Genomic DNA, 27,095 nt, shown 5'->3' with positions numbered 1-27,095 from the left:
GAAGTTTCATTCAACAATTATTAAATATTAGGAACTGAACATACAAAAATAAAAGAAAAACTCTTTCGTTTTCTCATTCATTCATTCAACTGTTTGCTATAATGAGTACACATATCTTCTTTTAATGGACTTGTGCACCACAGCTATGGGTGCACACAGTTGGTATAAGGCCATGAACAAGACACATATGATTGAATACAATAAAGTCACAGGTAGAGTATTGGAATTGTCAATTTAGGTCCCTCAGAGGTCAGCATGGATGAGAGTCCATAAAAGCTCTGAAGGTACCTAATTTAGTTTCCGCATGGGATGGGGCAGGAGGCAGAGAAGGCTTCCTGAAGGACGTAACTCATGATATTTGAACGATGAACAGAAGTTAGTAAGGCACAGTACTGAGGAGGGTGGAAGGTGGAGCAGAAAACTTTGTCAGATGTCACTTCCTTAATCCTGTGGTCCACTGAGTTAAGAATACCATCAGGCTCTCCTAACACCATAGCTGGGAACAAGTCTTACAGGATTGCATCCTTTTACATCATTTTATATATTAACAGGAAAGCAGTCTCATCTGTGATGCTGGGGCCACCCTACAACCATACAATGGAACCCCCTGCCACCTTGTCCTGGTGGGTATTCCAGGTTTGCAATCTTCACATCTTTGGCTGGTTACCTCACTGAACATCATGTATACCAAAGCCCTGTTAGAAAACACCCTCATAGTGACTGTAATGTGGATGGATTCCACCCTACAAGAGCCCATGTGCTGCTCCCTGGATATTCTGGCTGCTGTGGACATTGTCATGGCTTCCTTGGTAGCGCCCAAGATGGTGAGCATTTTCTCCTTAGGAGACAGCTTCATCAGCTTTAATGCTTGTTTCACTCAGATGTATTTTGTCCATGCAGCCACAGCTGTGGAGACAGGGCTGCTACTGGCCACGGCTTTTTGCTGTGTGGCCATCTGTAAGCGCCTACACTACAAGAGAATTCTCACACCTCAAGTGATACTGGGAATGAGTGTGATCATCACCATCGGAGCTATCATATTCATGACTCCATTGAGTTGGATGGTGAGTCATCTGCCTTTCTGTGGCTCCAATGTGGTTCTCCATTCCTACTGTGAGCACATAGCTGTGGCCAAGTTGGCATATGCCCACCCCATGCCCAGTAGTCTCTACAGCTTGATTGGTTCCATTACTGTGAAAACCCACAGAACCTCCATTACTGTGGGTTCTGATGTGGCCTTTATCGCTGCCTCCTATAACTTGATTCTTCAGGCAGTATTTGGTCTCTCCGCAAAGAATGCTCAGTTGAAAGCATTAAGCACATGCGGCTCCCATGTCGGGGTTATGGCTCTGTACTACCTACCTGGGATGGCATCCATCTATGTGGCCTGGCTAGGGAAGGACACAGTGCCTTTGCACATCCAGGTGCTGGTAGCTGACTTGTACCTGATCATCCCACCAACCTCAAACCCCATCATCTATGCCCTGAGAACCAAACAAATAAGGGAGCGAACATGGAGCTTGCTGACGCACTGCCTCTTTAACCACTCCAACCTGGGTTCATGAACACAAAGTCTGTTCAGACCTTGAGCATTCCAGCCAAGTTCAAAGATGCCTGAGAGGTCTGTGGAGCTGCTTTGGTTCACCTGGTACCACAGAAGTTCTAAGATGAAGCTGTAAAGGGTAACTTTGCCTAACTTTTCAATTTTTAGCAAGGATATAAAAGAAATAATTTTCTGACAATGGTTTTATGGTTTCAATTAACTAGTATCTGAATCAGAGGTAAGTTTGGGAAGAGAATATAGATTTGGGATTTTCCCTTCCTGACCTACACTTCCAACTTAGTATCCTACCAGTCCCTCTGCAGAAGAAACCAACTGTTAGGTACCCTTATACCTGACTGATTTTCTCACAACTGTTCATCTCCTTATGTTATTATACGGAAGCAACTTTTAATATATGTGACCCTGACCTCTGGCCCATTGATGAATCCACTCAACTTGGGTCATGTGCTCACACCTGGACCAGAGTCTGTCTCCAGTCAAAATGGATCCCAGTTTATCTGAGGAGATACAAACTTGGGGTCACTGATGGTGGCCATTTTCCAACACACGAACTTGGAAAGAGAAATCTGTTCCACAGCAAGAGAAACAGATTAGCAAAATGGGATGAAGAAACTGAGTCTCTGGTTCCAATTCATTTTGAACACCTAGGTACGCCCCTGTTATTAAGTTCTGTAAGATATACCTCTATAGCCTTTTAATATCCCCACTATTGTTAAGCTAGTTGTAATCAGTATACTAATCACCAGCTTTTTGTTTCTAAGCAGCAGAAGCTAAAGCAACGTGAGTTTGGTTTTGACATCTATCTCTTTGCTTCTTAGTCCTGCCTGTGTAACTAAACTGTAAGATACAAAATAGAGGGATCAAATATAACACAGGTCTTTCTTCTTTTGGACATCTCTAAGGAGGTATGCTCTGGGATAAAAAGTTAATAGAGAACAATAATAATAATGAAGTTGAAATATCACCACTCTTTCCAGGTCATCAGATAATTCATTGGTTTTTGTTTTTATTTTTCCCCTTTCAGAAAGTCTTAAACTGAATAATCAGTGTATGTTAAAAGAAAGAGATTTTATATGTAAGAGGTACATATATTTGACCCTGGTATATTTGAAAATCTTAAGATAATTTCCCAGTAAGTGTTGACAGCAAGTTATTGTATTTGAGTCTTAATATCTCCTTTCTACTGATGAGGAAACAACACTAATTCATAGAGGATATTGAAGATAAAATAATGAATGGAAAGCACATAAAACAATACCTGAATTACTGTATATACTTTAAAAATATACCCAGTAAATTTCTAATTCCATAATTTTAAAGGGTAGCCCTAGGCACTATTGAAACTGTATTCCTGCGTAGATCAGCATTCATGTAGTAACTGTTCCAGAGGGATCTCATGCTTAACAACTTAGCATCCATACTCTTTGCTAATATTGATATTTACCTACCTAGAATGTATTCTATTTCTGAATATCAGAGAAGTAGGAATCAACCTCTCAAAATCAGATAACAATGCATTGAGTTCCCAAAGAGTAGAAAAAAGAAACTCTCCTTCCCTTGCAACCCCATAACATAAAACCAAATCAAGATCGTGAGATGGTTAAGCGTATTTGATAAGATTTCCATTTAGTCACACTATTCTTTCTCTACAAGCAACCCAATGATTTGGCTATGCCCATTTAATCAACGAGTTATTAGACGCATTAAAGCATCTGATGGAAAGTGACAAAGGGATAGTCCAGCCTGCATTCAAAACAGAAATTTCTTTTTGGCATTTCAATCAGAAGCCTGCCCTGCCAGCTTTGTGTTTCATTCACGCCAGTACTCACTGAAACTAGCTAAGACCCACCGTTGGTACTCAAATATTGAACTTCATACTTCCCAAAATGGACTGGTTCTCTGCCATGGCTGCCCCAAACAGAAAAACCTGCGCTTCTCCCAATATATTCAGATACGACCCCTGCCCAGCACGTGAAGCAACGTGTGCTCATTTAACTAGAGCCTGGGAGCAACAGTGGACTCTGTGTTAGGATTCTTGAGATTACAGCCGATCCTGCTTGGAAAAAAGAGAGATTGGATTTCCTGTGGGGAGTTGCTTCCCCAAGGTTTGCCCGCTGTATCCACCTTTCGCAGGACCCAAGCATTTTACCCTTTGAATAGCCTTTCCCCTCAAGGCTCAGGCATTGCACCCCTTGGTTTCTTTGCCAGCAAAACAAGGATGGGCAAAGTTCACCCCTGCCTTGTAGTGAATTATCACACCAAGTTGGAGGTACAACCCTAGGCATTCCAGGGAGCAGTGCAGGCACTCTGCCCTCCACATGGCTACCTGCCTTGTCCCCTTCAGGACCACTTTTGTAATTAGCCATCCAATCAGTTTCTGAACAGGACTGTAATTAAATAACATCCAGTCTTTCAAGCCCCTATGAGGCAAGAAGATCTTATTTTCGTTTTGATTCTAGGTATATGAATGAAAGTTCCCTCACTTAAATATTTAGACACGCGCACACACACACACACACACACACACACACACACACACACACACAATGCTAGACTTGGGCTACAATGGTGAAGCAGACAAATAAGGTTCTTGTTCTTAGAAAGGAAGTGTAAGCAACTACCCTAGAGAAAAGGATTTTCATACACTTAAGACCTTTTATCTTTTTGCCTGGTCTTAAAAATCAGACATTATGATAACACATAATATATTTAACCTTGTAATTCTTTTAACAAGTAATCACAGCACCCAAATCAGCTTATAAATGTAAAAACAAAAAACCCAAAGAACAAATTACAAATAATGTCATTCCACTCCTTAATTCATTCTAGGTTTGAATGAATTTATCACCTAATAATTCTCTTTTTTAGGAACCTTCCAAGATTTGGCCTAATAAAACCACAGAAAAGAACACTGATGCAGTTCCTAGACTCTCTGTTAAGTTTCCATGGACATAGCTGGAAGCACTTCCTAAAGATCTATTTCTCAAGTCTATACACACTTCCCCAGGGAGTCCCCGTGCCCTGCCCTGCTCCCCTACACACACAAAGATATATGGTCCCTCTAATGTAGGTCTGTTCAGCCCTTTGCCAATACCAGGTCTGTGACTTACCAGTTCATTTCCCTCCAGGCGGATGATAGCAAGTTCTCCCCTTCTACTGCTAATGCTCAAGGAGCAACTTGGAAGCATGGTGGGAGGAATGAGTTTATTTCTCCACTTTGGCCTGTTTCACCTCCTTCATATGTGAACAACCAACACAATTAAGGTAGAAAGACAATTTTTGCTATTCTTTATTACAGGAATGATTTTGCTTCTGCCTGTACCTAACCTAGTATCTACTTTGCTGCCCAATCCTAACTCAACAGTCACTACTTTCAAGCTTAGACTACATCAGAGGTTGTGTTACACAGCATCACAGTGACAATACATAATGTATATATTGTAGCCCCTCACAACAGGCAAAACCCATAGTTCTCATATGCTTGCTTTACAGTTTGTTTCCAGCACAATCATTCCCACATCACACTTTTAAGACCGGTAATGAATTATTTTCGTCACACACAACAATCACTCTGAAGGGCCAATAGCCCAGATATACGGTCTTAATTCCCTTTCATTATCATATATGGCTTTTTCTGCCTAGTCCTATTCTTCCTCCCCACACCTCCCTCCTGCTTTATTCCTTCTGTCACAGATTTAGGGAAGAGAAAGGCAGAATATTTACCAGAACCATGAAGATTCCCTTGGTGACAAAGATCCAAACTTTAGCCCAACGAGCTTGTGGGTGAGCCTTCCTTTCAGTGCATTTGTTTTACATTTGTCTTTGTATTATTTCCATTCTCTACCCTAATGTCACAGTCCCTGTTCTAACCCAAAGACAAACACATATAATAGAGGCTCAATATATTACCGTGGCCTGGAGTTGGCCAGGGCATGGGTATCTTTTGGTCTAAAAGGACAGGACTGTCAGGAGAGGCCCTAAGAAGCTAAGGCAGTGCTGCAAAGATGTTGTAAAAAGGTGAGATGGGAAGGTTGCCACCACAGGCAAAATCCATGGCTTGCCTTCCCTGTCCCTGAGAAAGGAACAAAAGTACGGGATGGAACTGAGATCTTCACAACAATCCTGCGAGGTAGGAGAGTATGCAGTTACTATACCCATTTTCCCATTGAGGACACTTAAAATCTTTCAAACATTGGGGTGTTTCAGACCTGAATGTAATGAATGATATGCAGACATGTGACCTGAGAAGTGAGTTTGCCAGTCTGGTTTCATTTGAATGTGAGAAATACTTTATAATCTATACACTCTTCTTTCCATCAGCTTTGTTAGAAATAACTGACTGCACTAAGGCCATTTCAGTCTCTTCATCCATGAAGTGAAAAGAGAAACAAGGCGCACAGGTTTTCCGATTCTGACATTTAGAGAGAAGGGCAGGACCAGGACACAGGTCTCATTACAGTCTGAGATTAGTGACTTGCCCAGCTTGTGCTCAGAGAGGAGATGGCCACTGGGGCGGTCTGGGCAATTGGTGATGCATTTCTCTAGCTGGGAGGTCAGAGAGTTGGGGTGAAATATGGGTGCTCAGAGGCACCTCAGTACACCTCAGGTGAAGCATCCTCCTGCTGCTATCAGCACAGCAACCAGCTCTGGACACGGACAGTATTCTTCTGGCTTGTCGGTAAACCTGACCCAATGGGTTTCCTGAAGATCGGATCTAATTCATCACCCTCACTGAATTATGGCACTGACAGGGATGGGGAAGAGGGGCGTGACCTGCAGAAAGCACTATCCTGGTCCTTAGCGCCGCTGTGATCCTCACCAAAAGCCTTGTCATACCTCCCGCGGGGGTGCGATGCTCCTTTTGCCGAGCCTCAGCTTCTTAACATGAGTGGTTTAGTGGGAGACTGGCCCGGTAGCGACACACCACTGGGTCAGGCAGAGGGATCCCTGGGTTCCAGGCTCAGCTCAGTTCCAGGGGACACTCATCAGGGGCAGGGTCCTCCAAGACCCCTGCGGGCCAGGCGACATTCCAAGGCCTCTGGGTAAAATGGTGGCTCTCTTAGTCGTCCCCGTCCAGGGAGCAGATGGCCAGGGGAGCGGTGTTGTTGGCTCCGATGCTGTAGCAAGGACTGAAATAGGGCAGGAGGCGCCCAGGGAAGGGATAGTGGGGGAAAGTGAAAATGTGGGAGCCGCTGTCAGTCACGTTGTAGAAGGAGATATCATGGGCCTCGTAATCCAGGAAGACTCCCACCCGGCGGGGAGGGACGGGCAAGGACAGGAGTGGGTATTCGTCGGTGCCTGCCCGGTACTCATCGCCCTTCCTCAGCCTGATCACCCAGAATCCGTAGTGGGGGGATAAATAGACCACCTCCTTCCGGTCTACATTTTCCTTACACACTCCCAGGCCCCATTCAGACCTGTCTCCCACCTCCACCTCCCAGTAGTGCCGACCCGAGGAGATGCACTGACTGCCCAGGACGATATTGTAGCGGTAAAATCTCTCAGGATTGTCGGGCAGCTTCTGCTTGGTGTCTCCATAGCGCACGCATTTTCTGTCCTCAGACACGATGAGGCGAGAATAAGCAGTGTCTGGATCCAGCCGCACATCCGCTAGGGAAAAAGATCCTGGTTGGTACCCTGACACAGAGCGAGGGGGCCTGGGCGAGGTCTCTGTGATAGATACAGCCAGCGATTTCCTCAGTGACGGGTGGGCGATGGGCATCCAGAGGGCACTGAGCCATTTCATTTCTCCGGGAGGGGTCCCGCCCCCCGCTCATCACAATCCCGCCGAGCGTTCATTACCTGCATACGTCTTCAGGATCTCTCTGAGCCCCAGCACACGGCAGTCCGTCTTCAGCTCCAGCGAGACTGGTTCTGGTCTCTGCAGGCTCCAAGACTTGCTCCTGATAGAGAGGGGTAGGCCTTGGGGCCAGAAGTCCTGGCTCTGCCACATGGGCCTTCCCTTAGTGCAGGGAAGGGGGCTTGGCCAGGGACGGGGTCAGCGAGGTGCCCCTCCCCAGCAATACCAGGCAGAGCAGAGATGTGATGATTATTTGACTGAGCTGAACGGCTTGTGGCACAGAGAGAATATTCACATACCTAGGCCATGGGAAGGGTTAGGTGTGAATCTGACATTGGGAGAGGAAGAGGTGTACTGCAGAGGAGAAGGGCCCATATGCAGACTCAGAGCACCGATGCTGCTGGAGACAGCTGCAGTCTTCTCCCCTCCTTGGGCCATCTACTTGAAACCATACATTTTATAGCTCTACCTGAAACTCTTATTGGTAATGCTTGAAATGAATTTGGCCAAGCACAAAGTAGAAAAAAGAAAGATGCTGAAAGCTTCCTTAGCCAATACAATGGAAGGGGCAGAAGATTACGGACCAGCACCCACTTTTCTGTAGGTACTTGGTCTACGTTCCTTCCCCACTTCTGGCTCTGGCCAGGACCCACTTTCTCTTACAGGGCTGTCGAGGGGCTCCAGAGATGGAAACATACCTGTTTAAGACTTCCTGAATACCCTAGAAGGAGAAAAAGATATGCAGCACATGAGTATGCCCCATTCCTTGGAGGGACCAGACAGACGCAGAGCTGTAGGAGGGAGTTTCTCCGAGGGAAGGGGAAGGCAGAGAGCAAAGCTGGAGAGAAGGCGTGTAGAGGGAGCGGGGGAGAAGCCTACAGGAGGCAGGCAGGGCAGGCTGAGCCCTGGCTTCACTGGCCAACTTCGGGCTCCATCTCAACTCTCTGGCCAGATGGACGGACGGGTATGATGTGAGGGCCGCCTAGACAATGTCCCTCTAGGAGGCCACGAGGTCATCCACCCAACCAGGGGTAGGGGAACAGCCGGCATTAGCAGCGGGTATACGGAATCCATATCTGGTAGGCTGAGTGCTGACAGGTCCCACTGAAGACGAGGTCCCCCCTCTCCTACAGTCCCAGGCCACCCTCAGCTCTTGCTCAGACTTCCCAGGAAAGCCTGCCCCTCACCTGCAGCATCCAGCGGACAGGCCTCTGAGACCTTTCTTCCAGCTCTGCGATCATCCTCCACAGGACCCGGCTCTGCTGGATGAGTGCGTTGTGACTCACCCCCAGTTTCTGCGTGGTCTCCCCTTCCTCCTGCTCCAGGCTGGCCAGAGCGGCGGCGGCCTCTACTTCCAGCCGCCGACCTGGTGGCTGTTTTTTCTTTAGTAATCGCCGGTACTTCTCAAACTCCCATATGATGCTCTGCTTGCGGGTTTCCACCTGTATCTGTAAAGCCAAGATCAGAAATCAGCACGGATACTGGTCGTGTAAGGGCCACCCAGGATTGAGGACGCTGGTATGTGCACACACACACGCACTCTGGAATGTCCTGGTACCAACTGTGTGCCAGGCACTGTAGAGGCACAGACAAAGGATATGATTTTTCCTAACTTCCTGTTCCCACAGCTCCAGTACATGCTCCTCAGTCCCTATTACTAACTCTTGTTGACCCCAGGAGGGCCCAGGATATTACCTTTGCACTATATATTCCGGACTATTTTCCATTTTCAGAATAATATATTCTATTTTCAGAATAATGACCAGGCAGTGTAACAACTACACTGTCAGATGATTTTGCTTCTTACTGGTATTGTATCAATTCTATATGCTGTTTTAGACTGATTCAGTGTTACCTTCCGTCGATCACAAGTTCTGATAGTTTGATAGTTGTGGGCCTTGGGTCTATTTCTGAAGTGATTTTCCACTATTTTAATAACTTAACTTTTAGTAAATATGCTTTAGCTGAGGAAAGAGAAACAGACACTATGCTTTACTAAGCATTATACAAGTCATACCTCTGTGAGCTAAAGCATATGTGAGGTGTGTACTTTTCCTTTCTCACATATGAGGAGAGCCCAGAAGTTATCTCTACATCACATTCAAGAAACTGGAAGTAAGTGGTCCCAAGGCCAGCTGAAGGCCACACACCTAGTAGAGAAAGCAGGCATGAGGACCCCAGGCTCTCTGACCTCAAACCCCACATTCTGCCTCACAGAGATGAGGAAGGTACCATGGGCCAGCTTCAGGACAACACAGGGACCACACAGACTCCTTTCCCCAGGGGGCAACTTGCCTTCCAGTTTGCAGTTCGTTTCCTCTCACCAACTTCCAGCTTCCAGGCCTCTTCTTGCTCTTTCCTCAGATGTTCCAAAGCCTCATGGAGTTTCCACTGAAAGAGACAAAAACCTCATGAGGACACCTCGGGCAGCCTGGGTGGATAGCCAGGCTTCCTAGCATTGGTAGGTGATGGGAAAACAAGCATCCCTCAGGGGGTGGGCCAGCATGCATGCTGGGAGAAAAGGGAACACCACAGAGGGAGCAGATTCCTGCCCAGATTACATCCAAGGTCTCTCAATCTGAGAATCATTTCAACTCCCACAGTCTCTAAGTTTCTGTAAAGCAGAAGAAAAGGTCCATTTCCAACCTGGCCAGAAAACTATCTCGGACTTTTCCTATCCATGCCTCTTTTTATCCTTATCTGCTTTGTTATCCTATAGCCTCCTAAACCTTGTCATTCAAAGTGTGGTCCACGTGTGTCAGCAGCATCAACATCACCTGGGAGCTTGTTAGCAATGCAGGATCTTGGGCTTCACCCCAGACCTCCTGAATTTTAGCAAGACCCTTGTGTGGTTCATATGCACCCTAAAGATAAGAAGTACCATCCTAGACTCTAATGCAAGAGATGACTACTGGGAAGCATAAAGTAATCTCATAATAATATGGACCATTTTATGAAAGATGTACCAACAAAACTGAGGCTTAGAGAGTGACCTACGCAAAGTCACTCATCTAGTAAATGGTTGGGCTGGGATTTAACCCAGCTCTTTAACTCTTATGCCTATGGTATACTGCCTCCCTATTCTAATACTTGCAAAACAAAATAAATAAATACTTTTAATTTTTCAGAAATTCTTTTTGCATAGGAAAACAGCTAATTCAGGGGATTCATCTTACAATTTTACCTTCTAATCCCAACTTCAAGAAAGAGAATTAAGACCAGTACAGGATCAATGGATCACAGAATCATTGGGATACTGATTCCAATAAAGATATGTCAGCATGGACATCTAAGGAAAATATAAGAAGTTAGAAGTTGATAGGATAGCTATAAAAAAGGAGCAGTGGGTGTCAGAGATGGCTCCCCCTATTGCCCCCAATAAATAGAAGGTAAGGAGAAGAGAAAGAACAGTGGCTGAAGAGTAAGAAGGCCTTTGATCTTCCTTTAACTAACTTAAGTCAGAAGGGTCCCTACAACATTAGATTAGACAATCTCACTCAATCCTAAATGACTCAGCCACGGTCCCTTCTAGCTCTAAAACCAATGATCATGATCTCAAATTTCTAAGCCTTTGTTTTGTCTATAAAATGAGGAGTTTAAAGTGACTCACCTGATGTTCAATGATTATCTGTGGCATTGCTAGGAGGAGTTTGCACGTTCTGATAGGTACAGACTTGACCACCTCATCCAAGGCGCCCAGAACCCCAACTAGACCAAAATGGTCTCCCTCAAATTCTTAGTAAGGAAAGCAAGTTTGGGTTAGGCATTAAACCTGTTGGGACTGGGGTGAGGTGTGGAAGTGGGAAAGAAGGAAGTCAAAGGAGGTCACAAACATAAGGAGAGGTACGGCTCACAGGTCCCCGGGATCTGGGGATGCGAGAAGCCAAAGGAATCGGCTCTCATTTTGTCTCTGGGGTCCCTGGTCAAGTTCTTGATCTAGAGATAGCCAAGTGAAGGGCAGGGGAGAGACTGGGGGGAGCTGGCCTTAATCTCCCACCTTATAATCCCAGGCGACATCCTCCATGGGCACGACACTGTGGGCCTCGTGCTCGGGGGACCGGCCACAGGCCTCGCACACGATCAGGCCATCCTCTTTGCAGAACATCTTTAGCTGCTCCTCGTGGGTCTCGCACACGTCACCCTTCAGCCCCATTCCTGGATGCAGCCCTAGCCGTCGGACTTTTTCTACCACGTTGGCCAGCTGCCAATTAGGCCGCAGGTTCCTTGGCTGGACGGGAGCCCGGCAGAGGGGACACGAGTAACCCCAGTTCTGGGATTCTCCTGGGACTTCCCAGAGTCCAGAGAGACAGTTGTGGCAGAAGCTGTGGCCACAGTCGATGCTCACGGGCTCTTTCAGGAAGGTCATGCAGATGGGACAGGCCACTTCTTCTACAACGGCTTCCACCAATGCTGCGGGATCCATGGCTCCTGTCACACCCTCCTCAGAATATGAATAAAACCAGGCGGAGCCACTGAAGGCTGAGAAGAAGGAAAGAAACCCAAATAAGAGATAAAAGAGCAGAAGAGCAGAGGGATAGGTAAAAGGGATAAGTAGTGACTGAAAAAAATAACTTCCTCTTTTGGATCCTTTACGAACCCTGTTTAATAAGCTCTGGCCTTCCCAACTGAATCCACTGGGTCACGTTTCTCATGCCACGGAAGGGACATCTGGGGATGCCTGAATGTTGGGATGCTGGGAATTCTCAGTTCCCATTCACCTGGTCATCTCTGACCCTCCTGTGGGTTCGCTCGCCAGCCCATTCTCACTCCACCTCCATTGTGCTCTCGAAATCAGCACTGTTTCTCTTGAACTTCGTGTGGTTTCACTCTCCAAATAAGGCCAGAAACACCCACCTTCCTCACTCTCTAGGATGTTTCCATGTATATTTATGTACGTCAACGTGCAGAAAAGGTAATATGCCAGAAGCCCATGGTCTATATGCTCAATTTGTTTTCTTGTGTTGCACACTGAAGTGTAAGGTATAAGGGAACCAGCAACTCTCCCCACCTCCTGTAAACCTCTGCCCCCTTCTCCAGCACTAACAACCGCTAAGATGCCAAGACACCCTCCTCAGTGATACATTAGAAGCAGATATGGACAAACAGCCCTTGGAAGATAAAAACAAAGGTCATCTGATGATAATTAAACCCATATTGATGAATCCACTACTCCAGCAAGAAACCTGAGATTTCTGCTAGGGCCATATGTGGGCACAGAACTTGAATGACCAATGGCAGGCTCTTGGTACAGTTGACAATGTTTATTTGTTCACCATGCAAGTCTGTGTTACCAGTTAGTCTATAAAGGGAAAAGCCCTGATGGTCTTAGTCATCATTGTATCCTTAGGACCTAAAAAGTGCCTGTCATGCAGTTATTGCTGAATAAACATCTGCTGAAGGAATAAATGAGCTAGACACAGAAAACAGTTCTAAAACCCAAAATGTTTTTATAATTAAGTTAGGGAGTTGAGAGCATATTATACATTAATAATAAAAGCGAGCGCTCCTTGAGTACACTATACGCCAGGCACTCTTCTGAGCATTTTACATGGATTGGCTCAATGTATTTCAAAACCCTAAGTAGAAACCATTATTCTACCCTCCCCTCATTTAACAGATGCTTGGTCCTGGGCTCTGCCATTCTATCTTGGGCAAAGTACTTAACCTCTCCAGCTGCAAAGTATAATAAAAATTCAAGAGGAGAGAGAAATCACTGTGGTTTAATGGTAGTCCTGTGAGGTTTCCTGAAGGAAGTGGGGCAGTAAGTAGATTTTGCAGAACTGTCTGTTACAGGCCATCAGCAGGTCCTGCCTTCTCACTGGCCTCCCTGTCTCTTACTTTTCCTCCTCCCACTGTCACTACCAAACTGTAGGACCAATATCCTAAAACCTTGTTTTATTAAATCACTAACCTACTGAAGAGCCTATCCTGGTTCCCCAGCCCTCAGTCCAACAAGAAACTCTCTCTTCACCCTGAAACAGCCCAGTCAAGCAAAAGGAGGAACTTCCACATTTTCTCGCAGACCCCATGTCCATTCATTCCACCCACTTGGATTCCTGCTGTCCTCCCAGCTTGAAATGACTTCTCCAAATTCCTGCTCTTAATGTCATTTGACACATACGTGTTTATTGTCTTACTTCCCACAGTAGAAGTTTCATGAGGATACTGACATACTCTATTTTGCGCACGACCATACCCCTAAGGCCAGAAACAGTGCTCAAATATTTTTGAATACACGAGTATTAAATGTAAATGTTAAGGTCTAGCTGATAGTAGGCTGGATATGGAAGAAATGTCAATATCCTCATCTACCACCACGGAGGGGCCCCAAGAACTACTACCTAAGGCTGACACAACAGAGGCTGATATCTATGATTTAAAGCCACAGAGATTAACAAAGAATTGAAAATAGCTACTGAAAAACTGAGAAGATGGTGGAGAAGGGAAGTGAGGTGATAATCAAGAAATGCGATGGAAGCACATTATTTAGATTTAGTAGAGGGTCATGAAAAGCTCTAAACATGAACAAGTTAAATGTAGTGGCCTCTGCAAAAAAGGATTTAGGGGCGGGCATCTATTGCCTTATTGTTTTGTTTTCATGATACACAGATTACTTTGACAAAACTTTAATTATTAAACATTTAATTGCTTCAACCGTGCATTTGGCACAGTGGGAAGCCTTCTAGGAAAGACATTTGCGGGGGGGGAGGGGGCGAAGCCGGGAAGAGACTCGAGAGGAGGGGCCAAAGTGGGAAGTGAGGAGGCGGTGACCTCCGGGGTTCGGGAGGAGAGAGGGGGAGGGTAACCTCCCGGCCACAGGACGCCGGGCAGGGCCCGAGGGTCCCGGGCGGGTGGGGGCAGAGTGAGGCTGACGGCCTGCAGGACCTCTGAAGAGGCACAACTGTCTACCCACCTCCCTTCTCAGCCGGGAGTAGCGCCCCGAGGCTGAAACCAAACGTGGAGACGCCCGCTTGGTTCCCACGGCCGAGTGTCCGCAGCTTCCGAACCGGCTGGCCCAGCCAGCCCGGCACTTACCGCCGGCTCGGAGACCAAGGCCTCAGCAGCACCCAGCTCCTTGGTTTCTCCTGCAGGATTCCGAGGCCCCGCCCACAAGGCCGGAGCCAATGAGCTCGCCGGCGGCATCTTTGTGGGAGCAGCCAATCACAGACAGGGAACAGGACAACCCTAGCCAATCGGAGGAGGGGACAGGGCCCCGCACACCACTTGGCCGGACGGCGTATTTTCTCTTCGGTTTTTCTGGCCTCTTCCCCCACTCAGAGCCCTTTAAACTGTAAGAGGGCCCAGGAGCCAGTCGAGGAGGGGTCGAAGGGGTGAGGCCCTTGGATGAAGCCCCTCGGGCCATGCAGTAACAGAGGCCTAGCTGGCCCTCGGCTCAAAGAACCCCTTGCGCCTCACGCTTACGCTCTGGATGACTAGTGGCTCTTCAGAGCGAACCTTGTTCCTTCCGGGTCGTAGCCCCAGACCTAATGCTGTTCCTTTGCCAGTTTTCCACGTTAAACTCAGCAGCCTATGAGATCAGCCATGTCTGATTCTGAGACCCAATTTAGTGCGGGGCTGGGCACTGATAATGCAGTGGACTCTGCACTTTCCTGCAAGATGAGCGACCTCTCCTGGCTCCAGGCTGCAGATGGTGGTTTCTCATAAAAAACCCTGGGTTTTCTTGGCAAGCTCTTATCCTTCAGTACTTCAGCAGGCAGTCTCTCATCACTATTGCCACATCCCCCCCTTCAGAGTTAGAAGCAGATGGTGGGAACTGGCGGAGGAGAAGTGGCATTCCTCGTCTGAAACTGCTATACAAATTGGAAAAAAATTTTAAACGAGCGGTGTTCGTCCCTCGCCTAAACACACAGACATGTGCACACGCAAAGTCATACTTAAGGCAGTGATTTCGGTTTTTCTTTGTAGTCTCTGCACCTTGTCCTTTTCCTGATACTTCAGTGTTTACTGAATAAGCAAATAAAGGCACATCCTGCCTGTGTGGAAAATAACCAGGAAATCCTCCAACTGAAGCCCAGTTCCAAATGATTTTCTTGTTGGGACTGATACTCTTTGGTTCTTCATGCCAATGTCAGGGCTCAGGCCATGGTTGAAATTCTGAAGGGTGAGGCCCAGAAAATTCCTGAAACAAATGGGACCATGAGCAAAAAAAGAAGAAAAGAGGTAGCTGAGGTCTGAGCTGTACCCTGTGTCTCACCTGGATCTGCAGGCACGGCTGCCTAACAGAGTAGTAAATGGATTAATCGGAACAAGCCACTTTAAACATTTATTGAGCATTCACTTTTTGCACTTTGTGCTGGATGCTGGAATTACAACCATAGGCCACAGACTGTTTAAGGAACTCAAAATCAAGTTAGTTGTACAGTGAGCCCTTAAATATTGCAGGGGCCACCTGTACAGTCAAAAATATGCATATAACTTTTGACTCCCCCAAACCTTAACTGCTAGTAGCCTACAGTTGGCCTGAAATCTTACCAATAACATAAAACAGTCGATTAATACATATTTTGTTTGTATTGTATGCTTATAATAAAGTAAACTAGAGAAAAAACATTAGCAAGAAAATTATAAGGAAGAGAAAATGCATTTACTGTACTGTACTATATCAACATCATAACTTTACATCTTCTGTTTAAAAGATGAATCACCAGTCTATCAGTACATACATCAATATTGTCTTATACAAAACACTGTAGATGTTATAGATATTATTAACACTAGACATAAAAAATGAAAAGATAATGTGAAAAAGAAATTAATATTTGTAGTTATAATAATTCATGCATTGATAACAAAGAAGCAGCAATATGATTGCTTTGTGGTAGCCTGTATAATTGATATGATTGCTTCACCGTAGCCTAGCCTATACACTAATGAAGGAATCATTATAAAATTTTTATGGCATTCAGTATTATAGTCATATTAATAACATAGTATTGGAAACACTTTCATTTTTTAAAAAACAACTTAAATGTGATGATAGGCTGATATACAATTTCCCCATTTATGAGACAGACAGGTATATTGTATGATAATGTAATTCTTTGAAAGCAAAGTTGTAAATCAGTAAGAAAATTAACACATTAATTTTATATTAAATATCACTCACCTTATGCCTATGTAAGGATAGACTAGTATCTACATATAATTTATGCATTCATGACATACCTAACTTTTTCTTACTTTTTCAATATTTCCAGGCTACATGGCTCATCTGTGAGATTTTTCAAATTGTTGCAAATCTCCAAAACATTTTCTGATATATTTATTGAAAAACATCTGCATATAAGTGGACCCACACAATTCAAACCTGTGTTGTTCAAGGGTCGATTGCACTTCTCTGGAGCTTCTGTGAAGTTAAAGCAGTTAAAGGGGAGATCTTTTTCATTTGTAACTTGGCAATTTGTCCATAACTATGATTGACTCTCAAGGGCCCTGGGAAAAGGGCACCTTAGTATTCCTGGGGGCGGGGGTTTGTGTTCCCGAGGAGAAAGCTGGACAGAGCACTTTTGAAGATACATCAGTGCAGTGCACAAGCACAGCAGCTCTTCTTCCTGGCCTCCATCAGGGTGCTTTGTTTGCTGTGAGAGGCAGACAGCTGTGTCCAGGTGAGGCTCTGTCTTGGATATAGCCCATGACTGTAACTACAGATTCCAACCCTCTGCCTGAATCTAAGATGGACCAGGACAACAAGTTGAGTGGCTAACTGTGGGATGAGCTCTCTCTGTGCTAAGGGAGAGGAGTGGCAGAGAATGGAGTCCCAGCTTCCCATGGTGATAACCTGCTTGATAATACACACTTTATTGACTTCCTTTCCTTCCATTTCTCACTTCTCAACACTCCTAATATTTCATCCTGGGATCACCTCCCAGATAAGCTACTTGAAATCAGATCCATGTTTCCAGTTTGTTTCTGGGACATCCACACTAAGACAAGTCAGATTATTTGCTAAGACAATTCTTAAATAATTTCTCCATGTTATCATAGTAATTATGAAAGTGTGATATTGGTGCAGGGTACCACTGGGCCAATGAATAGGAAAAAAAGTCCAGAAGCACACCCGTTCATATATGGCCAGTTGTTCTATGACAAAGGTAGTACTATAGAGCAATGAGGAAAGAAGGATATTTTTAATAAATGGTACTGGCGACACCAAATATCCATATGGAAAAAAATGTAACACGAACCCTAACCTCATATCACTCACATATGGATTGTAGCTATAACTGTAAAAGTCAAAGCAATTAAACTTCCCAAAGTAACTTAAAAGAATATTTTCATGACCTCAGGTAGAGATTGATTCCTTAATGCCAGCAAATTCATCCATGAATATTTATTGAGTACCTGCTATGTAACAGGCACTCTTTCAAGTGGTCGAAATATATCAGTGAACAAAACAGAAAAATGCTTTTGTGGAGCTTACATGCTAGCTGGTATATTTTGGCATTACTTTGTAGGCATATCTGTCTAGATGCATACAGGATAGTTTATTTTTTATTGGAATTCAGAAATTTCATCCGAAATTAAGTATACATCTTTTATTTTATGAATGAGTGAGCATGTTGTATCTTAAGACAGGTTTTGGGCTTTTGGAAATTTTCTCCTAGTTATTTCCTTGATTGTTGATTTTACTCCATCTGCTCCATCCCCTCCTTCCTTTCCTTCTGGAATGCCTGTATTTTCCCCTCCATGTCTCTTACTTTTTCTTGCCCAAGTCTGTATATTTGCTGAAAAAGCAAAGAACTGTGCATGGCCAACTTGAGAGATTCTCCTAGAATGTTGTGCAGAAAGACAAAGGATACTCTGTTTCTATTCAGTGATTTGGTTTTGTTGTTGTTATTGTTGTTGTGTTTTACACCTTAGGGATTAAGGGATTCAAGAAAATACTCCTATCTCTTCCCACTCTTGGTTAAGAACCAACCAAGATTTCCCCATAAAATTTGCACACTCTGTTTTATTGTTATTATTTCAAATAATTCTTATTTTCTTGCACATTGCTTTTATTCAGTAGCAATCTGTTCATGTTTTAACACAACAGGATTTTCTCAGCTCTCACTGATGCTATGGATTTTTTTTTTCTAAATTCTTCCAGTTCTGCCCTGTTTCCTGCTGGGCATTTGATCTGTTTTCTCATATTTGTTCCCTTTCTTCAAGCTCTGATATTTTCCACATTACTTGCTTCCTTTGTTTGCTCATGGTTATGAGAGATGATTTGATAAGTCACTGTTCTTAGCTGATGCAGGTTCTCATGGAGTTCTGCCTCCTTCTCAGTGAACATTAGATTGGGCGTCATCTTAGGAAGGTTATAAGGAACGGCACAGGTCAGCTGGCTGGCCCATACTCTTAAGTAAGGTAAGAACCATGGAGACATGAGGCAGAGCTCTTTCCACAGGGGCCAAATACTGGAGGCTCCGAAGTGAGGGTCTCTCAGCATGGTTTCATCAAAGCTTTCCTTCAAGGTAGGTTAGTTGCCTTCCACCTTACTCTGTACAGACTCACAGGAATCCCAAATTTTAGAAACAACTTTTGCTTTCTTTTGTGTGACAGGATTGTAGATTCTTACTGAATTTTATTTTATTTGAATTTTTTGACACACAAAATTAGAATCGAAGATGTGTTGCCATATTCCCAGAACCCTCCTGAGTGCAATGTTGAATCTTTTCTTCTTCTTCTTTCTTTCTTTCTTTGGCTGCGTTGGGTCTTCGTTGCTGTGCGCGGGCTTTCTCTAGTTGCGGTGAGTGAGGCTACTCTTCGTTTCGGTGCGTGGGCTTGTCATTTCTCATTGCGGTGGCTTCTCTTGTTATGGAGCACAGGATCTAGGCACACGGGCTTTAGTAGTTGTGTCACGCAGGCTCAGTTGTTGTGGCTTGTGAGCTCTAGAGTGCAAGCTCAGTAGTCGTGGCGCACGGGCTTAGTTGCTCCACAGCATGTGGGATCTTCCCAGACCAGGGCTCAAACCTGTGTCCGCTGCATCAGCCGGCGGATTCTAAACCACTGCGCCACCAGGGAAGTCCTCTTTTTATTATTTTATAATGGGCTTCCATTTTGCTACATAGCCTTGTATGGTCCCAAGATAGATAGATAGAAATATCAGGTGCAATCCTAGCACTGAGGATAGAGTGATGATCAAGATATTCCTTGCTATCACTTGAGTTTGAGTTGAACAGGCATAATAACAAAAGAAACAATCAGTAAAATAAAAAGACAACTTATGGAACAGGAAAAAATATTTGCAAATCATCTATCTGATGAGGAATAATATCCAAAATATATAAGGAACTCATACAACTCAATAGCAAAAAACAAAAACAATCCCATTAAAAAGAACTTGGGCAAAGGACTTAAAAGACATTTTTTCCCAAGAAAATATACAAATGGACAACAAGTAATGAAAAGGTGCTCAACATCACTAGTCATAAGGAGATGCAATGAGATTATACCTTACATCTATTGGGTTGGCTATTATCAAAAAGACAAGAGATCAGTGTTGACAGGATGTGAAGAAAAGAAACCCTTGTGTACTGTTAGTGGGAAGGTACATTAGTACAGCCACGATGGAAAACAGCATGGAGGTTTCTCAAAGATTAAAAAAGAAATAGAATTACCATATGATCCAGAAGTACCACTTCTGGGTATATATCTGAAGAAAATAAAATACTATCTCAAAAAGATATCTGCACCGCCACATTCATAGCAGCATTATTTACAATAGCTAAGAAATGAAAACCATCTAAATGTCCACTGATGAATGAATAAAGCAAATGGACTTTCATTTCTATTCATTGGCCCAATTTTCTACCTTACACCAATATCACGCTTTCATAATTACTATAGCTTTATAATAAGTCTTGATATTTGATATAGCAAGTCTTCCCACATTGGTCCAATTCTTTAAGAGTGTTGTGGTTATTTTCAGCAATTTACATTTCACTATAAATTTTTAATTAAACTTATCAAGTTCTACAAAATGACCTGTTAGGATATTAATGAGATTGCATTGAATCTGTAGAAAAATTAGGGGAGATAATTAAATTCTTCAATTAAATTCTTAATATTATTGAGTTTTCCAATAAAAGAACATAGTTTATTCTTCCATTATTTAGATCTTCTTCAGTTTCTCTTAGGGATTCCTTCTGGTTTCCGTGTAGAAGTTTCTCTATATCCTTTACTGGATTTATTCTTAGATATATGACTTTTCTCTCCTATTGTAAATGCTGTTTTAATAAAACCATGTCTGTTTTATAAAGAAATACAGTGGAATTTTGTATATTGACTTTGTAATTTGCAATCTCTTTGTACTTATTAATTCTAATTATTTATCAATGGATTCTTTCGGATTTTTATACATATTCAGTCACTAATCCACAAATAATGATTATATTCGGTTGGCCAAAAAGTTCATTTGGGTTTTCCATAACAGTTTATGGAAAAACCCAAACGAACATTTTGGCCAACTCAATATAATTTTTTTCTAACTCTCATGCTATATATTTCTTTTTCTTGCCTTAATACAAGTTATTAATGTAAAGAATCATTTCTAAAGCCATATTCTCTTTCATGAAGGCTGTCTGTGGCTTTGTATGGCCATGTCCATCAGTGTTTCCTAGCAAAAAACAAGGGAATTATTCATCTGCAAAAGGAATTTGGATACCCTTGGAAACAAGAGAACATTTTCTTACAGGAAAGATTTCCTTGTAGAAACAGTACCTACAGTGGAATCTAAGAATAATTAATATGTAGAGGAGGGAAACAAAGAGGTTGACTATTCCAGACAAAGCAAGTGCTTGGAAGTGGGTGTAAGAAAAGAGAACTTTCATTTGAGGAACTGAAAGAATGCCAGTGTAGGACCATATTCAGGGACAGCTGGTGGGTCATGATATGGAGCTGGGGAATTATTATCAGCAAGTTCATATAACTGAGCATCTCCTATGCCAAGAATTTGAGTATATCCCTGGCCAGAAGTGTCCATTGTTGGCTGGACCTTTTAACACTCTGTTTATGTTGAATGATTTTTTCCTTATTTCTTGTGAAAAATATTGAAACAAAAATATAGGGATATACTATTATTTTAAAAGTTCACCTTATGCAGTAAGATACTATTCTTGTGACTGTAACAAGTGAAAAAATGCTTGAAAAATTCCCATGAAAAATCTTCATTCAAAAATTGTGCCAACTTGGTGCTTGATGTTACTAATAAAAATTTAAGGGGACCGGCCCATTAGACATGACTCAATTGAAGTAACTGAATTGTGAGTTATGAGTGAACAACAATAAGAGGACCAATAATTTCTGTATTAAGAGTGAATGAAAGAAGTCTATGTAAACCTCCCCTATTAAACGTACACATCAGTGTCCATCCCCCGCTATAAAAATAGGAGGATATGATCTGTTTGGAACTATGAAGAATAATTAATCTCATAACGTTAAAGTCTTTAAGTGAAACAAAGGGAAAAAAAGTAAAGTGATTACATCAAGATTAGGACCCAGAATAGATCTTCCTAAGGAAGGTTGTTTAAACAGATATCTGAAAGCTAAGAATTAAGAAAAACAGGAAGTAAGATGAGTATTTTTACCATGGGGAAAAACATATGCGAAGGCTGAAGGGTGAGAGAAAGCATGGTACATTGAAGCAGGGGGATAATTTCAGTGTGCCTGCTACTTGGCATGCAAAAAGGGAGGTAGAATGGTTGAAGATAGGGTGGAAATGTGCACTGAGATTGCACAAGAAGGTTTAAGAATTGGGTTATGGAGTGTGAACTTCAACTTTTCATTCTAAAGTCAATGGGGAAATGCTATGAACTGATTTGTGTTTGGAAGATCACACTGGCCACAGTGTGGACAGTGAATTGGTAGGAAAGATCTTCAATGAGGCTGACCAGTGAACAAGTTATTCTGATGGTCTAGGCAAGAGATTATCTTGGTTAGGAGGCAAAGGGGATGGAGAAAAATAATCTGATTCATGAGATATCCAGGATGTAAATTAAAGAGAACTTGGTGACTGATTGGATGGGATCAGAGAGAGGTAAGAGAGAGGGAGAAGGCAGAGATGAAGGCTTCTAGGTTCCTGGCTGGGGCAACAGAGTCATTTCTGTGACAGGGAACAAAAAATACAGATTGGGGGCAGAGACTGTAGATCAGAGATAATGAACTTAGTTGGAGGCACTGAGTTTGAGGTACCTGAAGAATGCTTAAAGAGTGATGTCCAATAGACATTACCATGTCTGGAGTTCAGGATATTGGTTTTGCCTGTTTGGGTGATGCTATGGGAGCAATTACAATTTCTCATGGTCACTATATAGAGGGGGAAGGACAGAGGGTTTACCTGGGTCACAGCGTTGATGAACTCCACTAGGAATATGAGAAATAAAGGACAGGGAGCCTCTCTACTAACTCCATCCTGTTGACATTTACTTGTGTTTAAGCTCCAAAATACAAATTTAAAAACTCTCCTTAGAGCTATCAATTCTTCATGTATTGCCCATTTCACTCCTTCTCTTCACGTACAAACTTCTCAAAATAGTGGTCTACATCCACTTTCTCCATTTCTTCCCAACTCACTCACTCCTCACTCTGCTGCATTCAGGACTCCACTCCTACCAACGCACCTCAACAGTTCTTCCCAAGGTAACCAGTGGCTTTTTATTTTCAGTCCTCATACTACTTGATCTCTAAGTAGCCTTCTGCACTGCTGTCCACTCTTCCCCCTCAATGTATTTTCTTCCTTTGGCTGTTGTAGCACTATCTCAACTGGATTTCCTTCTATTTCATTGGCTCTTCCAGTTGTTTTGAGCAATAATAATGAACACAGTCATTTACTGGAGAATTGCTAGTATCTCATTTTATTTTTCACATCAAACTGAGGCTAAGGATGGTATGTGATTGAGCCCAGATTTGGACATAAGTCTGTTTCCTGATAGAGCCCCACATTTAAACAACCATTCTACACTGTCTCATTTGGGGGCGGGGGGCAGGAGAGCTATTATTAGCAGCCCGAGGGATAAAGAGTTGGCTTATTAGGGAGAGGGGTGTGAGCTAAGGAGCAGCCGTAGTGCAGTGGCAGGAGCTCACATTCAAGGTAAGTTAAGTCCTTGGTTCATCAACCTCAGTCAGTGCCCAAGTAGCCACGAGGCTGCAATTTGCCTACATTACCATAAGGGGGCAGCATCAAGAAGCGAGAGGCAGTGCCTGAGCACAGGGCTGGATCCCCTAGGATAGTGCCTCTGAGAGTGAGCAGGCGTATTCACGTCTGTGTGCTTTTAGGTGTGCGCCCACGCCTCCATTCCAGTAGCTCCTTTCTTCCAGTGCAGGTTATCCCTCACCTCCACTGCATTACCCTTACCTCTAGTCTCCTAAGGTGGCCTTAGACTAGTAACAGAATGCAGCCCCCCGGGGTAGGAGTCTGGGTTCAGATTTACTTGAGCACCTGAGCGGAGCGGTGCTCCCAGGGAGCCTGGCGTAGTGCACTGTTCATCATCCCTCACGCTCCCTAGGGCCCCCAGGGAAGCTATATAAGGGCAGCTGCCTGGGGCGGAAGCATTGTTGGTGAGTGTGCCAGGCTTAGCCCAGGGTGGGGAGGAAAGGGGAGGGGAGGGGAGATCACAGAGTGGTCTGTGTAGAGAAAGGAAATTGACCTTGGGGTGTTCTGTGCTCCCCAGGGAGGGTAGTGGAGGAAGGAGGATGTGCTTGTGGATACCACAGAGCACTGGTGACAACACAGACTGATTTTCTTTTCATGTCTCAGCTGTATCTGGTTTCCATGTCACAGCCCAGCCAAGCACAATCTGGGACTGACTCTCATGTGGGCCTTGAGAGATCCCAATGAAAGACTATATTCCGTTCTTTGCTGGGGGCTGGAAGGGACAGTCTTTCTTCACTCCTGTCTCCCTACCTCCCAGAAGACCAGAAAGCTTTTCCCAAATTTTTCTGATTAAAAAAAGAAAATCACCTGGAGAGAAAGGATTTGTTGTTTTTTAAACCAGATTTCTGGGCCCTTTCCCGGGAAAACCTTATTCTCTGGGCCTGGAGTAGGACCTGGAGAGATAATGTTTTCAATAACCACTTCAGATGATTCTATCAAGGAATTTTGAGAAACGGTACTCAGGCTGAAACACAAACCTATCTCTTGAAATCTAGGCTCAGACTGACTCCCTGCTTCCCATCCTAAAATCAGATTAGAGTGAGTCTTAAAGGCAACCACAGACTGAACCTCAAACTCTGAACTCAGACAGACCCTAACCCTAACATGCACTAGAAAAGCTGGGATCTGGAAGGATCTGTGCAAGCCTGGCAGTTCTGTTGTGGAAGTAGCCAAGAGCAGTGTCTGTGGTCAGAAACATCAGCTCTGGAAATGAAGAGCTGTTGCACATGTGTTCTGAGTGGGCTTCATACACTGAGATTAATGGGACCCCCAAGGAGGTATTAGAGCAGAAGGAGGCTGGAGTTCAGAATTACCAGAAGTACTTAGTCTTTGTTTGCTGCCCTCACTGTTTCAGTGTCTTTTCCTAATAAGTCCTTTCTCTCCTCTGAGCCATGACTGAGTGATTTCTCCTTTTCTGTTTCATAGACCCTGGACTTGGGATGCAGAAACATTGATTCTTGATTCCTGCCATGGCCACACCAAATGGAACTCTGGTCTACCCAGCATGCTTCCTGCTGGTGGGCATCCCTGGCCTGGGGCCTGGGACCTAATGTCCACTTTTGGCTGGTTTTCCCACTGTGTTGGCCACCCTGGGCAACCTGGCCATTGTCCTCATCATCCGTGTGGAAAGGTGCCTTCATGAGCCCATGTACCTCTTCCTGGCTGTGCTTTCTAGCATTGACCTAGTCCTCTCCTCCATTACTATGCCCAAGATGGCCAGCCTCTTCCTGACGGGCCGAGTTCAACGTCTGTCTGGCCCAGCTGTTCCTTATCCATGCTCTGTCAGCCATGAGTCAGCTGTCCTGCTGGCCATGGCGTTTGACCACGTTGTGACCATCTGCCACCCACTGCGGCATGCTTCTGTGCTCCCAGGGCCTACGGTCACCACGGTCACCAAGATCTGACTAGCTGCCCTGACCAGAGGATTTGTATTCTTCTTCCCCCTGCCCTTCATCCTGAAGCAGTTGTCGTACTGTCAAACATACACTGTCACACACTTCTTCTGTCTGCCCCAAGATATTATGAAGCTATCCTGTACTGACACCACGGTCAGTGTGGTGTACAGGCTCTTCATCATCCTCGCGGTCATGGACGTTGACTCTCTCTTCCCAGGCTTCTCCTGTATCCTCATTCTGAGGGCAGTGTTGGAGCTGTCCTCTCGGGGGGCAGCACTCAAGTCTTTCAACACCTGCATCTCCCATCTCTGTGCTGTGCTGGTCTTCTATGTGCCCCTCATCAGGCTCTCGGTGGTACACAGGCTGGATGGCCCCACTTCCCTTCTCCGTGTGATTACGGCTAATATCTATCTATCTACTACTACCACCCATGGTTAACCCTATAGTCTATGGAGCCAAAACCAAGGAGATTCATTCACAGGGCCTCCATACGTTCTTACAGGACGGCAGGTGAGCAGGATAATCTCTTCAGTGTCCTCAGTCTCTACCAAAGATGGCAGGATTTGGGTCCTGTTGAACATCTTGGTGACTGGCACATCCAACCCACTGGGATGTCTGCTCCCAGTTACTTAAATAGACCTTGAATTTCTGTCTCCAGGAATGTGTCAATACAGAAGGACTTACGACAGTTTGGACAGGTTATCCTGGTGAATGGTCACCCTAGTCTCTCTGCTATGGTGGCCTTGCTGTATTCCTCTCTCCCAACTAGAAAATACACCCAGTACTGACATGAGAAGGCTGTAAATGACATACCTTAGGATTCATTCCAGTCTTGATATATGATTTTAATTATTTTGCTTCCATGTATCCATGTCAGTGAATCTGTGTTAGCTATAAAGCTTCTTTCTTGGACCCCAAAGTGGTTACACAGCCATTTTTAGGGGTTAATGAAGGTATTTGGGTGATAGTAATTGGAGGGAGGGAGACGGTAGCAAACGAAGAAACAGCTCACATGAAATGTTACTTTTCTGTATGCATGTGAGTGTATTTATGTGGAATCTGCCAATGTCAATGTCATCTATGTGGTTCTATTGGAGACTGTTTTTCCTAAAGGGTGATGTTTATCCTGGTTGTGACTGTGAGCATGTGTGTTTATGTGACTATATGTATTTTTAGTGTGTGCGTGTCAGTACATAGAACATGTGCCAGTTGTGTTTTGGTCTGTGTGATAGTTGTGTCCTGGTGTGTATACACTTCATAAATAATGTCTCTGTACGTTTATTATGTTTATGTGGCCTCTGTTAGTTGGTATGTGATGTGCATCTATGTGAGAATGACGGACAATATCTTTATGTGTATCTGATGAGAATGCTGCCTCTTTTTTCCTTCATATCTGTAATATGTAAATGTACAATGTTACATATTCATAACAATGTGGAATATATAATATGCATGAGTGTGTGGAATGTGTAGTGTTGGGATGCTGTGCCTTTTGGCATGTGTGGTGTTTACCTTTGGGCGTATATCTGTTGTGCATCTTATTTGTGATATGAAATCCATTTGTGTAATATATATGTCTTTAGTCATATGTCAGTGGAATATAATGTCTGAAGGATATGTGAAAAAAAAGATATGTGTACAAGGGGGTGTGTGTGTGTATGATTTGTTTGTGATTATTGT

At 44.0% G+C, this 27,095-nt stretch overlaps 3 protein-coding genes across 6 annotated transcripts; 2 read left to right on the top strand and 1 right to left on the bottom strand.

Moving 5' to 3' along the window:
- Positions 1-506: 506 nt before the first annotated feature.
- Positions 507-1,565, top strand: LOC101276038 (olfactory receptor 52I1-like). The gene is given in 2 exon segments (XM_033404653.2): positions 507-613; positions 616-1,565. Coding segments are annotated over 2 exon segments (993 nt in total). The 5' UTR covers positions 507-570.
- A 2,503-nt stretch (positions 1,566-4,068) lies between these two features.
- Positions 4,069-14,768, bottom strand: TRIM68 (tripartite motif containing 68). 4 transcript variants are annotated; one of them, XM_033404652.2, is made up of 8 exons: positions 14,400-14,768; positions 11,362-11,843; positions 9,660-9,755; positions 8,552-8,812; positions 8,063-8,085; positions 7,367-7,467; positions 7,034-7,174; positions 4,069-6,693 (listed from the first exon to the last, which is right to left on the bottom strand). In XM_033404652.2, the coding sequence occupies exons 2-8, from the start codon at positions 11,785-11,787 to the stop codon at positions 6,530-6,532; spliced, it is 1,212 nt and encodes a 403-aa protein (XP_033260543.1). In that variant the 5' UTR covers positions 11,788-11,843; positions 14,400-14,768; the 3' UTR covers positions 4,069-6,529. The 4 variants fall into 4 exon arrangements, with proteins under 4 accessions (XP_033260543.1, XP_033260542.1, XP_004279316.1 ...); XM_033404651.2 differs by having other exon boundaries at positions 4,069-7,174; positions 8,651-8,812; positions 14,400-14,766; XM_004279268.3 differs by having other exon boundaries at positions 4,069-7,174; positions 14,400-14,764.
- Positions 14,769-24,959: 10,191 nt separating this feature from the next.
- LOC101275547 (olfactory receptor 51D1) lies at positions 24,960-25,929 on the top strand. The gene is given in 6 exon segments (XM_012536519.1): positions 24,960-25,055; positions 25,057-25,099; positions 25,102-25,255; positions 25,257-25,306; positions 25,309-25,823; positions 25,825-25,929. Coding segments are annotated over 6 exon segments (963 nt in total).
- Positions 25,930-27,095: the final 1,166 nt, after the last annotated feature.

This window comes from Orcinus orca, chromosome 8, assembly GCF_937001465.1.
Source record: "Orcinus orca chromosome 8, mOrcOrc1.1, whole genome shotgun sequence".
NCBI lineage: Eukaryota > Metazoa > Chordata > Mammalia > Artiodactyla > Delphinidae > Orcinus > Orcinus orca.
Note: the sequence above shows the minus strand (reverse complement) of the source record. Positions and strands in the feature narration are given on the sequence as shown.

Coding starts and splice junctions, on each gene's coding strand:
- TRIM68 (XM_004279268.3), bottom strand. CDS start 11,787: ATGGATCCCGCAGCATTGGTGGAAGCCGTTGTAGAAGAAGTGGCCTGT. Junction 7,468..8,062: donor ATTCAGGAAGTCTTAAACAG/GTATGTTTCCAT, acceptor CCTCTCTATCAG/GAGCAAGTCTTGGAGCCTGC. Junction 7,175..7,366: donor GATCCTGAAGACGTATGCAG/GTAATGAACGCT, acceptor CTTTTTCCCTAG/CGGATGTGCGGCTGGATCCA.